Genomic DNA, 13,475 nt, shown 5'->3' on the forward strand with positions numbered 1-13,475 from the left:
GGCCTGGGCATTGTTTGCTGAATGGTGACACTATGAGTGTAAGTGGTATAAAAGTGACAACTGAGATGAGAACTGGGGAACCAGGAGCCCCCATCTCCCTCATGGGTACCATGGGGATATATGAGGGAACTAGGAGACCCCCATCTCCCTCATGGGTACCATGGGGATATATGAGGGAACTAGGAGACTCCCAGCTCCCTCATGGGTACCATGGGGATATATAACAGCTTCTCAGGGGGCAGCAGTTGGCATATGAGGGGATGGGTGCATTTAGTCAGGATTAAGGAAGAGGCTGAAAGTGTGAGAAGGTTTGTGTAGCAGAAACATGTTGGTAGGAAGCCAGAAGCCCAAGCTGGGAGCAGTGATACATGCTGGTAACCCCAGTACTCAGGAAGTTTAGGCAGGAGGATTATGATTTGGAGGTCAGCCTGGGCTATAGTGAGGGTCAGCCTTGGCAACTTAGTGACAATCTGTCCCAAAGAAGTGAAAACTGTCCCAAAGAAAGTAGGGACAGAGACCAGGTAGTCACGTAGGGCCACACTGAGGAGCAGTAGGGTAGAGCGGGTGTCTTGGTTAGGCTTTCTAATGCTGTGAAGAGACACGATGACCACAGCTGCTCTTATAAAGGAAAGCATTTAACTGGGGCTGGCTTACAGTTTCAGAGGTTTAGTCCATTATAGCGGTGGGAAGCATGGTGACATGCAGGCAGACATGATGCTGGAGAAGGAGCTGGGAGTTCTACATTTGGGTCTGAAGGCAGCAGAAGAAAGTGTGAGGCACTTGACCTGGTGTGAGCTTCTGAGTTGTCAAAGCCCACCCCAAGTCACACACTTCCTCCAACAAGGCCACACCTACTCAACAAGGCCATACCTCCTAGTATTGCCACTCCCTATGAGCCTATAGGGCCACTTTCATTCAAACCACCACATTCCACTCCCTGTCCCCCATAGGCTTGTAGCCATATTACAATACAGAAATGCATTTAGTCCAAGTTCAAAAGTCCCCATAGTCTTTAACAGTCTCAAACCTGTTTAGAAGTCTAAAATTCCAAGTCTCTTCTGAGATTCATGCAATCTCTTAACTGTAACCCCCTATAAAATCAAAATTGAAAAGCAGATCACATGCTCCCAACATCCAATGGCACAGGATATACATTACCATTCACAAGGCAGGAAAGGGGCAGAGTGAAGCCTCCAGCCTCTAATGGTGGATGGATAAAACATCATATGCACATGTTGAGCAAGTTACCCAACAGGACCGGCTTTTCTCTGCCAGCAAATCTGTCTCCTAAAGTTATGTCTCTAACATCCAGGATAAGTCTATTTAATGATTCAATTCAGTTAAGTATTTTTTTTTCCTCTCCAAGGAATTTTAAGTAACAGAGTCACAAGCTCCCTGAAAGACCTCCAGCAGAGGGGTTTCTGGGCCAACCTCTCACCTGCAGAGGCACCACACAGATGAAAAGAAAGTGCCAGTAGTTTATTTATTTCTCTCAACATAGTCAGTCAGCCCAGGATGCATACTGATGTCATCTCTAATTAGCAGAGGCCCCTGCCCGCCTGGTCACAGTGTGGACTGGCTGGTCTGTGGGCAGGGCAGTCTCTGAACTGCTCTCCCGCTGAGACACTCTAATTACCAGTGAGGAAAACAAGCTTTTTGAGGTTGTATAGACAGTTGTCAACATCTCCCCAACAGGGCAAATAATTGTTAACACACTTTCAGCCAGGGAGGGGTTTCCAAAGGTAACAGCACCAGATTCTGGGGAACTAGAAATCAGGGTTTATCTTCATTTCCACTGTCTTGTCCTTGGGGCCCCTGGATATTGCCCACTGTTGTGGAATCAAACCCACCCCAAGAATGAGGTTCAACATCTGATAGCTTACAGCAGATAGAATATGAGTCATTACTAATCAACTTCACAAAAGACTGTTCAGCGTGCATCCCCTGTGGCAGCTTTCCCTTTAGTGTGCAGTCCTGTACAGTCCTCCCACTCCCATGTCTTCTGTGTCATGGCCCCTGTATCTGCTGTTCCCTTTGGATCACCTCTCCCTCCTCCCTCCTACATTCTCCTGGCTAACCTCACCATCTTGTCTTTCTCAGCTCAAGCTTAGGCACTTCCATCTTTCAAAGCTCCCCATAACACCCTCCCTCCATGCTCTTCCAGCTCCTGCTATCAAACAATGCTACCAGTGTCTTCCTCGAACCAGATCTGGTGACAGGCTAAGCAGAGCATCTGATTGACAAGATCATGGAATGGGCAAGACCCAGAGGCAGGCTGGGCATTGAGGAGGCTGAAGCGGAGGCTCACACAGTGTGTGGTTAAGCCTCTGTGGCTATTTGGATGACATTTGTTGATGTCATCGTTTTAACACGGACTGTTTCATGTCACTGCCGGCAGGTACCACCAGGCCCTCATTTTACAGAAGAGTAAGTCAAGATTTGCAGAGGTTGATTGGCAGGAATAGAGTTGAGAGCCCGACTCAGGGCTCTGGCTGCTTACCGCGGTGTGGAGGGATGGGGGCTGGGAGTGATGGAGGTGAGACACTTAAGAGATAGGTCCACATTTCTGATTTGAGGCATATGGTGGATGAAGCCACGGAGAAAAACAAAAGAGACTGTGCTTTGGGGAGGGAGGGAGGCAAATAGCAGTTTGGAAAGTGCGAGCTATCTTAGGACACTGTCATGCTGTGTGTTTGGCAGAGGCTCATCTCGTCCTAAGAGATAGTTTATATGTCAGCCACCATTGAAAGCTCCTGAGGGCTCTCAGTGTGAAGTTTCCCAGGGACAGAAGAAAGAAGTGAGGGCTGCCTAGGACAACAAGACATCAATATTTGAGATGTTCCCTCAAGTCAGAGATGTGCTACCCATTGTGCTCAGCACAGGGCCCAACACCTGCTTGACAGACATCTTTGGGATAGTTCATGGTGGGGGAGGATTGTTCCCTCAAGTGTCTGCTCAGGTAATCAACAAATCTCCATGCAGAGGGCCAGGTGCGGACACAGTGCTGCTGCTGTTCCAGCTTCAACGGTTCATACCCTTCACCCACCAACAGAGGAGAACAGGAGTACAATCCCACCGTCCGGGCTTTTCAGTGAACTGGTGATAGCCTAGGCACGCGGTTCATGAGGCTTGGAGGTTTGATATTCCAGTTTGCTAAGTGTGTGTGTGTGTGTGTGTGTGTGCGCGCGCGTAGGGTGGAGGACAACTTGCAGAAGTTGGTTTCCTCTTTCCACATGGGGTCCAGGAATTGAACTTGGGTGGCTAGGCTAGGCCTAGCAAGTACCTTTAACCACTAAATGATTTCATCAGCATAAATTTGTTAGTTTTTTTTAAAGAGCAAATAAATCTTTTAAAGGTATGCTGAGATGCAACCATCTTGCATCTCTGAGGGCTTGAAGGACAGCCTGGAAGACCAAGAACTCTAGACGGTGACAAAAGCAGTTCCGTTTTTCCTCCAGTATTGAATCAGTCAGATGCTCTGAGTGGAGGGGAGGATTCAGAGAAAGCCAGATGTTGCCAGTTTTGTACATGTGGTGGCCTCTGCCTGGTGAGAGGGGAACTGTGCATAAAATTTCTGCTTCCTTAGGGAGCAGAGCACCTCTGGGAGATGAACCTGCATAGGCTGTCCACAGACTGCTGCATCATCGAGGCCATCTCTCCATCCACTCAGCCCCATCACTCCTCCCACCTGCCTTGTTCCTGTCTCAAAAGGACTTGTGTCGTCTCCTAAATCCATACACCCTTCTCCAAGTGGCCCTATTCCACAAATGAACATGTCCCAGAACATCCTAGAACCATTGTGAATTTTAAAAGTTCAGGTATAGTTTCAGTTACAAAATTTTCATTTCTACTCCTTGGAAGAGCTTCCCCATTCTGAGCGTATACTCTTTGCAGTAGGTTTTCTAGTGCCTAGAGGAAGAGTTCCAGCATCCGAGGCACCTTGGGCTGCCTGACTTTCCCTTTGAGAATGACTCAAGTCTTTCCCCTCCCTTCTTCTCGCCCCCCCCCCCCCCCCCCCCCCCATGTCAAGCACTCTGGAGTTGTATCTCAGGCACTGTGATGCTATTCTTTACAGCATCTGGGTTCTGCTATGTTCCTCTGAAGACCGATGAGCTTTGGCTTTAGTAGTAGAACAGATTAGACTCCCATTGCATGTACACTCTCTGTTGTTTGCTCTGGACAGTGGTCAGATCTTGTCCCAGCCTTTGTAGCTTTTGCTATTTTGCCTGTTTGGCTCACAGGTGCTTTGGGGCAGGCAGAGATTTGTATAGAGTCTGCATACATAATCAGTCTTTCCATCCATGGTCCTCTTGCCTCTAAGGTTTTTCACTTACTCTCCAGTGGCCTGGGCTCCTTTGTCTGGTGACTTTGGACTAAGCAACAGCGGATATTTGCAAAACTATTATTTATCCCTAACTCACAGCTTAGCATCAGTGGTTTGTCCTCAGGGCAAAATCTCGGTGAGAGAAAAGGAATATAATTCATTCCCATGCCAATTCTTCTTCTCTAAGTTTGATTTAAAAATGTTGTTTCAAAATAAAATCTATTGTAGTACTTACAGTATACAACAGAATATTGTAAGGTACACATTTTGCTGTGGCTAGAAGATGAAATGTCCCCAACAACTCATGTGCTGAATGTTTGTGCCTCAGCTAGCAAAACCTTGAGGAGGTGGGGCCCAGATGTAGCAGTGACTGCAGCTTTTGGGGGGTCTGTCTGGTCCTTTCTCCTCTCTTCTGTCTGCATGAGGAGAGCGGCCTCTGCCACATGCTCCCACCAAGGTGAAGTTCTGCTTCACTGTGGGCTCAGATCCAACAGTGTAAAACTATGGACCCCATGACACCGTCAGCTGAAAATAAATGTTGCCTCTTTTTGAAAAGCTGGCACTCTGTCTTTCTTACACATGCACTTACTAAGGTGGGCGACAGGAACTAGTCCATTATTTCAGTTACCCCTTTTCCTCCTGGCAGTAAGGACGTCTGTGATCGACTGAGCTGCTCTTTGTGTTTTACCTGAAGTTCCAATTTGTTTATTCTACATATTAGCTACTCTGAACCCTCTGACCCACACCTCCCCCTTAGAGCCTCTCCACCCTTGGAACCACTGCTTTGTACTATAGTTATGTATTTTACCTTTGTATTTCTGAGTGTGGCGTGCACGCATGTGTGTGCCTATGTGCATGTGTGTGCCTGTGTGCATGTGTGTCTATGTGCATGTGTGTGCCTATGTGCATGTGTGTGTCTATGTGCATGTGTGTGCCTATGTGCATGTGTGTGCATGTGTGTGCCTATGTGCATGTGTGTGCCTGTGTGCATGTGTGTGCTTATGTGCTTATGTGTGCATGTGTGTGCCTATGTGCATGTGTGTGCCTATGTGCATGTGTGTGCCTGTGTGCATGTGTGTGCCTGTGTGCATGTGTGTGCCTGTGTGCATGTGTGTGCCTATGTGCTTATGTGTGCATGTGTGTGTCTATGTGCATGTGTGTGCCTATGTGCATGTGTGTGCCTATGTGCAGGCATGTGGAGGTGTAAGGCTGATGACAGGCGTTTCCTTCAATCGTTCTTCACTGTTTATGTTGCGATGGGCTCTCTCAGTTGAACCCAGAGCTCACTCAAACAGCCCCTGTCACTAGCCAGCTTGCCTCATCTGTACAGTCTCCACCCTCTGAGCACTGACTTACAGGCAGCTACCATGCTCACTTGAAATTTTAACTATTTCTGGGGATCCAAGCTCCAGTCCTCAGCCTTGCTGCTTATGCAGCAAACATTTTAAGTATTAAGTCATCTCTCCAGCCATTTTGCTTTGTAAATACTTATATTTCACATATATGTGACATCATGCAATATTCCATTGTATAATATACTCTAGGTACAAGGAACTCATCTATTTAAAGGCTGAAGTACACACACATACATACTACACACATACATATGTGTATTGCACTTGACTGCCTACTCCTCTTTCCATCTCTTCAGCCTACCTGGATGGTCACCGCCTTTGGATGACATCTGCACTTTCAGATTCACTGCAGCATTGTCCTCTAGGTTTTGAGTCCTCTGAATTTGTCCATTTCTCAAGTCTCAGGTATGCTTTAGGGCTTTAATGGAGGCAGTTGGTGTGTGGAGACTCAGTCCATGGATCCCCAGGGGGCAGCCGTTGCTCTCCTTTCTGCTCAGATGCACTGTGACATTCTCTCATCTGTCACTCAAACACGGATGCGGCTGTAGGTCCACCAGCTTCCCAGCCTTCCCTGGGTCTCTGCAGAGCTGCTCATCCAGGAGCTGGTGGGCAGCTCCCGCACTAGATGGCACTCTCTTCAGCCGCTGCCATGGCTGCCAGGCTGGGGTCAGTCCTTTCCTGGTGCTTCCGCTCTGATCGCTGCTCCACAGCCATTCAGGAAACCAGGCTCAGAAGAGCTGGGACACCTCCAAGGTCTTCACTGTGCTCTGGGACCAAGCATAAAAGTGGGGTACTTGTTATTTTCTGACTTCCTGATGACATCTAGCTTGGGTGACAATTTGGAAAGAATTAGGGTGAGCATCCCTGTTCTGGATATGTGGAATCCAAAATGTTCTAGCACAGGAAATGGCTAAATTTGGAATTTTGGATTAGGAATGTGCAACCTTGTGCATATGCAGATATTTAAAAGAGCCTGATGTGGTGGCACATGCCTAGAATCCCAGAGTAAGGAGTTCAAGGTTATCTCTGGCTACATAGCTGAGTCTCAGGCTAACCTGGGCTATATAAGGCCCCGTCTCAACAAAACAAAAACAAACAAATGAAACACAAAAACTGAAATATGAAACATTTATTTTAGATAAGGGATACCCAACCTGTAGCACAAGGCTGAGGAATGTGGCCCCTTCCTTAGTTCCTCTTGAGTATTGAGGGTTCATTCATATTGGCTGCCCGTGATTGCCACCGCTGTACAGCTGTCTTAGGGTACTATTGCTGTGAAGAGGCACTATGACCACGGCAACTCTTATAAAGAAGACAATATGGAAGACGGTTGTTTGGCTCAAACTGTTTGGGGGGCACCCAGGCAGGGGGATGGGGATCTGTCCCTAGTACATGGGCAGGCTTTTGGGAGCCCAGTGACTGTGGTGTGACACCTTGCACAGCCTTGGTGCAGTGGGGAGAAGCTTGGACCTGCCTAGGTTCAGTGTGCCGGGCTCTGCTGACTCCCCATGGGAGACCTTGATTTGGGGGATGTGGGGATGTGGGGTGGCTAGGGAGGGAGGGCTGGAGGGTGGGAGGAGGGATGAAGGAGGATCTGTGGGTGGTATGTAGAGTGAGTAGAAAATTTCTTTTCTTTTTTTTTTTTCAAAGATTTATTTATTATGTATACAGTGTTCTGCCTGCATGTATCCCTGCAGGCCAGAAGAGGGCACCTGATCTCATTACAGATGGTTGTGAGCCACCATGTGGTTGCTGGGATTTGAACTCAGGACCTCTGGAAGAACAGCCAGTGCTTCTAACCTCTGAGCCATCTCTCCAGCCCAGAAAACTTCTTAATAAAGAAAAATGAAAAAACAAAAAACAAAAAACAATTAACTGTAGGCTTGCTCACAGTTTCAGAGGTTCAGTCAGTTATCATCATGATGGGGAGCATGCTGAGAGTCCTGTATCTTGTAGGCAATAGGAACTCAACTGAGACACTGGGCCATATTCTGAGCATAAGAAACCTCAAAGCCCGCCCCCACAGTGACACACTTCCTCCAACAAGGCCATGCCCACTCTAATAAAGCCATACCTCCTAATAGTGCCATTCCCTATGAGATTATAGGGGCCAATTACATTCAAAGTACCACAACAGCTTTGCTCTCTCCCTTTATTCTGTGAGCAGCTGGGGCACGAAATACCTTCAGGCACAGTGCTGGGTATATCGCAGTAGCAAGTAACAGGAGTGACCCTGGTGTCCTATGGCTTGCATCCTGGTGGAGGTGACTTTTAATGATCTTTTGTCAATCAAGCACATTTCTTTCTTTTCTTCTTTTTTCTTTCTTTCTTCTTTCTTTCTTTCTTTCTTTCTTTCTTTCTTTCTTTCTTTCTTTCTTTCTTTCTTTCTTTCTTTTTCTTTTTCTTTCCTTTCTTTCTTTTCCCTTCCTTCCTTCCTTCCTTTCTTCTTTTCTTTGTTTTGTTTTTCGAGACAGGGTTTCTCTGTGTAGCTTTGCGCCTTTCCTGGAACTCACTCTGTAGCCCAGGCTGGCCTGGAATTCAGAGATCTGCCTGCTTCTGCCTCCCTAGTGCTGGGATTAAAGGCGTGTGCTACCACTGCCCAGCTTCAAGCACATTTCTTAGTATACTACAACACACACACACACACACACACACACACACACACACACACACACACAGACACACACACACACAATAGGAGACTTGGCTGTATAGTGCAGGAAGACCACTCTCAGGAGTGACTGCTGAACTGAGAAAACAGTAACAAGGTACCAATGCCTGTCACAAGAAAGAGCCAGTGTGAAGGCCTAGATTTAGGAATGGCCAGCAAAGCTGTCCAGAGACAGGCTTGAGGGCAGACTTGGGACATAGCAAGTGTGGCCTGATAGCTCAATAAGGACTTCAGGCCGAAGCCCTCAAAATGAGAAAGATTACTGTTAAAGGTGCCCAATGGGATAATGAAAGGTCACATCATTATTTGATCAAATTTATTTACACACTGCAAACATACATGGCAGACTCAGCAAGTACTGTGAAGCTACCAAGTTTTAAAATAAGGAAACAGAAACTGACTGAAGGAAAGAGAACCCAGTCAGTAGAAGATTTTCTGGAAAAATGCTGTGATTATTCAAAAAAAATTTTGCATACACACACACACACACACACACACACACACACACCCTCTCTTGATGACAAAAGCAGCGTTTTATGTATGATGTAGAAAAAACCACCAGTCAAATGGGTTTTTTTTTTTTTTTTTTTGGCCTGTGCAGCCAAGTTGCAATGGTTAAGTGAGAAAAACAACCTCTCCCCTCAGTGTCTACCGCAAAACGTATCAGCAGAGCCTGCTCCTGGCTCAGGGCAATACCTTGCTTACTCTGTGACTGCAGAGCCATGCAGGTGCTGCCTAGGGGTAAGAATGGAGAGTTCAAATACAGGCAAACCGTGTTTCTGCTGCCTCTTCTTCAAAGACTTTGCTCTAGGACCATGTCACGAGGGTAGCATCTACAGCTGTGAGCAATGGGCCTAGGTATTTGTGGGGCCTTAAAACTAGTCTTTTGCCTTGTAGTTTCTACCTGCAGCTGACACTCACCTAAGGCAGATGTTTAAGACATGCAGTGTGTTCTGTTAGCTAAGCACACAGTTCACTGCCCCCCTCACCTCTACACCTCCACAACCTGTAAAAAAATGTAGTTAAGATGGTCACCCATCCCACCCTCCTCCACAAACTCCTCCTTCTGAGCCTTGAAAATCCAATTTAAGACCACTTAAAATAACTTTTCCTCTTTAGTGGCCCCTTGACTTTCTAATTAAAGTAACTAATGGGAAGGGGGTGAGAACTGACATTTCTGAATCTGTGGGGGTGGCAACTATAAGCAAAGAGTGTATGAGTCTGTTACTATAATGAGATACCTGAGGTTAGGTACTTGATAAAGCAGAGAGGTTTATGTATTGTTCAGGGCCTTCAAGGGCAGGCATGGTGGCTCTGTTAAAGGCTGCTTGGTAGATGGTAACACCATGGCCAGAGATCATTCTGTAAGACAGGAAGCCAGAGATCAACTGGGGCCCAAGAACGACCTAAGAGCCATCCACTAGGACCTTGTCACAGCTTCATGATGAGGATCAAACTTCAAAGTCGAGAATCCTCTGAGGACAAGCCATATCCAAATCAAAACCACAGCAACAGCAAGGAGTACTCCCCACCGGATGTGGCGTGCTCTGCCTGGGGATGGAGCTGCCCGAATCCCTGTCCTTCCATGCCCATAGATGGGCTGGACCCTGGAACCAGCCTGGGCCTTTCAGAGCTAAAACATCAGCTAAAACACCCAAAGAACATTCAAAAACACAGCACGTGCATGTGGGAAGTCTTTTATTATTTTTTCTTTTAATGAGATTCTTTTTGTAAAAAAGGCATATAAGTGAATGGAGTAGCGACATGTCATCTGAGTTACGTGGACACCCATTTGTTCCCCACAGCAGCAAGCCCCACCTTGATACAGCTGCTCCATCGACCGCTGGAAATGCCATGCCGTTCCTTTCTTTAGCATAGTCTCAGGTTTCGGAATCAGCTCTTTGATTTGTGTTTTGGAGACAAGGACTTACTTCATTTCCACCGCTTCTTACCATATCCTTGTTCCCATTCTGGGGCTGCATTTTTCACATGGATCTTGGACAAAGGGCATGCCTTCAGCCCACTGTAATTAAACTTCCTCCCATCATGGAGCCATCATGGAGTCAAGCCCACATGTTTTGGGTTCAGGGATTGCAGTAATTACATCTGGACAACTGGACTATTAGTTTTGCCCCTTATCTAACTCCTTTCCTGACTTCTTACATTCTGCTATAAAGAAAAATGAAAACACACTGGGCGGTGGTGGCGCACGCCTTTAATCCCAGCACTCGGGAGGCAGAGACAGGTGGATGTCTGTGAGTTCGAGGCCAGCCTGGTCTACAGAGTGAGATCCAGGACAGGCACCAAAGCTACACAGAGAAACCCTGTCTTGAAAAACACCAAAAAAAGAAAGAAAAAAAAAAAAAAAGGAAACAAACAGGAACATAGCCAAGCACTACAAGATCATTCTGGTTTAAAAATTTAATTTTCTTGTGCTACCTAACAATGAGCGCTGGTGTGTCACCAATCTGTAACATCATTAACTTCTTGTATCTTTTGTTCCATATGAATTTACATATCCAATTATCTTTTTATTTAATTTCTCACGGTTTTGCTACATTGACTAAACTTTTTAACAAGGAAGTTTTTTAATTTAATGGGCTTTGCGGTTCATTTATAACCAGTGAGTTTTTAAAGTCGGTTTAGGATTCCCCTGTGCCACTGCAGGACACTGTAAAACTTCCGCAGCAGGGCAGAGAGCCCGGGTTACTCGCACGTCGGCTAGGAGCTGCATGCAGGGAAGGCCACAGAGGTCAGTGCTCCAGGAGGAGGCAGCAGAGCGGATTCCACCATGAAAAGGATTTTAAGTAACTCACACTGTTTTTTTGTCCAGGGGTATTGTATGTCAGTGGTAATTAACATGATATAGTTTGCCCAGGGACAGTTCTGTGTTGTTCTTGGGAGAAGTCTGCATCACGTCCAGTTTTCCCACTAGGTTCACTGTGATCTGATAATGCTGTGGGCTGGCCGCAGCAGGAGGATATAAACAGCAGACACATGGGCTGTCCAGGGCCTTCATGCTGCAGCCTCTCCTCTGGTCATCTGCAACACAGAGTCTGTACGTGAAGGTGACATCTGTCATCAGAACAAAACCCACCCTCACGTGGACCACCTGTGTTTGTACCATCAGCAGTAACAGAAGTCTTGAAATTCACGTCAGTGGTGGTTATGAAGCTCCCTGTTATGAGGACTCTGTGGCCCTGGGACAGAGTGGTACTATTTGGTCGGCCAGTAAGAAGGAGGGACCTTTGTTTTCCCAGTGTTCTGGGAGTCATGACCACAATTTAACAAAAGCAGAAGCAGTTTGTTGGAGGAATTATTGAGGATCACACTTGGGTACTGAGCTGGGATTGAGGGCAGGAGGTGGGTATTGACTGTAAACGGTCAGAAACAGTGGGAATCCAGGGCAGAGCTGAAAGCTGCACCATGAGAAGGAGAGTTTACCCAAACATCATGTGGAAAGTCTTACACCATAATTAGAAAATATTGACAGCCTTCTTTTCTGGCTTTTTAAAGGGAAGACAGCCCCCTTTTGAATCTAATTGAAGCTAGGACCCAGCATTTTGATTTATATAAAAGGACATCCATTCACAAACTTGCCTGTCTACTCAGACATTGCTATGAGGGGCTGTGGACATTCGTGGGCATGAAACCTGGGTGGATTACATGGGGAATCACTCCTTCATCAGCTCCTTCAGGTCCTCGTCAATTCCTCTCTTGCTCAGCTCTTCTAAGCTGTAGTAACGGTGAACAACTTTCTCAGCAGTGATGACCACCACACGGAGCCCATGGGTGTCTCTGCCCAGCTGGCACCCAATTGCAGATGAAACCACCATGTCAAGATCCTGGTAGGTTCCCCCTGCATTCCTGTGGTAGTGGCCCGAGAACACAGCTCTGATACCTGCAGGGAAGGGAAAGACATGAGAGGGACTTAGGACTTCCATGCAGGTAACCTGTGGGCGCCTAATTTTGATTCTGTGAATATTAACATTAATGCTAACTACCCGAGAATGCATTAACTGAACTTTTCATAGTAGCTCATTAACAATGAGTTCACAAAGTTCCTTAAAGTGTAACAGTCACAGGGCTGGGAGTGTAGCTCTGTCCTAGAGTGTGTAAGTCAATTCACTAGCACATGGGAGGCCCAGGCGTAATTCTCACTGCATGAATGTACATGAGCACATGTACCTAGAGTTCTCCAGCATACCTCTGAGCTTGAGAATCTCACCCTGAGGTTCTAGAAGGGACAGTTCCCAGATTTTACAGTGGATCTCTAAGTGACAATGAAGAAGTCAGGTGCGGATGAGGGTGTGTGTGCGTGTGTGTGTGTGTGTGTGTGTGTGTGTGTGTGTGTGTGTGTGTGTGTGTGTGTCTGGGCCCATGAGGCCAGGACAAAAACAGAAAGTCCTGATTACTCACACTGAACCAGAAGAAAGAAACATCTTCCAGCCCTTTAAGAAACTTCTTGCTAAGTAAGGCAGTCCAGACACCTCAGTCGGGCAGGAGTTCACTCCAGGGTGATTAATTATAAGAAAGGCTTGACAAGTACCAAAATAAATACCTTTTGTATGTCAGAGTTCTTAAGAAAGACTAACAGCTATAAAAACAAGATCCTTTGACAGAAAACAGACAAAAATTGAATAATGGGAAGCAACGAAAACCCAGAAACAGGGTATTAAGACACACACTAGAACCCCGATAAAACAAATGGAGTAAACTGTATTCCGTAACAGTCAAAGAAGAAATGAGCCAACAGAAGAGAATCAAGGAAATGAATCGGAAGACACACCAGATACAAAGCAGTAGACATGGAGCCTTGAACTAAAGAGGTGTTTGGGAGACTGGGAACAGAAACTGGAAACAGAAAGGAGGAAATAATGCAGAAAAGAAGAGATTATTAGCTGAAAAATTTCCAGAAAGGATGAAGACATGGGTCCTCAGAGAAAAACTGTGGAGTAGGGAACAATTTCCACACTGATGTAAAACGTAGTAAAACTGTGGTACATCAAAGAGGAGGGACTAGAATTCCCTTAGAAATACAGCAGGGTGACACCAGGAGGACACGACAATCAGGCCAAATACCGAGAACAGAAGCCAGGAGCCTCAAATGCTACACCTAGGCTCA

General features: G+C 46.4%; 1 protein-coding gene across 2 annotated transcripts in view; it reads right to left on the bottom strand.

Annotated features, from left to right (window-relative positions):
• Positions 1–10,031: 10,031 nt before the first annotated feature.
• The window catches only part of Cpped1 (calcineurin like phosphoesterase domain containing 1), a 138,892-nt gene continuing 135,448 nt past the window's right edge, over positions 10,032–13,475 (bottom strand). The window contains exons 4-5 of one of the 2 annotated variants that reach the window (XM_052759516.1): positions 12,017–12,251; positions 10,032–11,392 (exon numbers count right to left, since the gene is read on the bottom strand). In XM_052759516.1, the coding sequence (XP_052615476.1) occupies positions 12,025–12,251 (227 nt within the window). In that variant the 3' untranslated portion in view covers positions 10,032–11,392; positions 12,017–12,024. Of the gene's footprint in view, positions 12,252–13,475 lie in introns of both variants that reach the window. The other variant, XM_052759515.1, reaches the window with a different exon arrangement.

The sequence above is a fragment of the Peromyscus californicus genome, unplaced genomic scaffold (genome assembly GCF_007827085.1).
Source record: "Peromyscus californicus insignis strain IS unplaced genomic scaffold, ASM782708v3 Scaffold_3__1_contigs__length_106647218, whole genome shotgun sequence".
In the NCBI taxonomy this organism is placed as follows: Eukaryota; Metazoa; Chordata; class Mammalia; order Rodentia; family Cricetidae; genus Peromyscus; species Peromyscus californicus.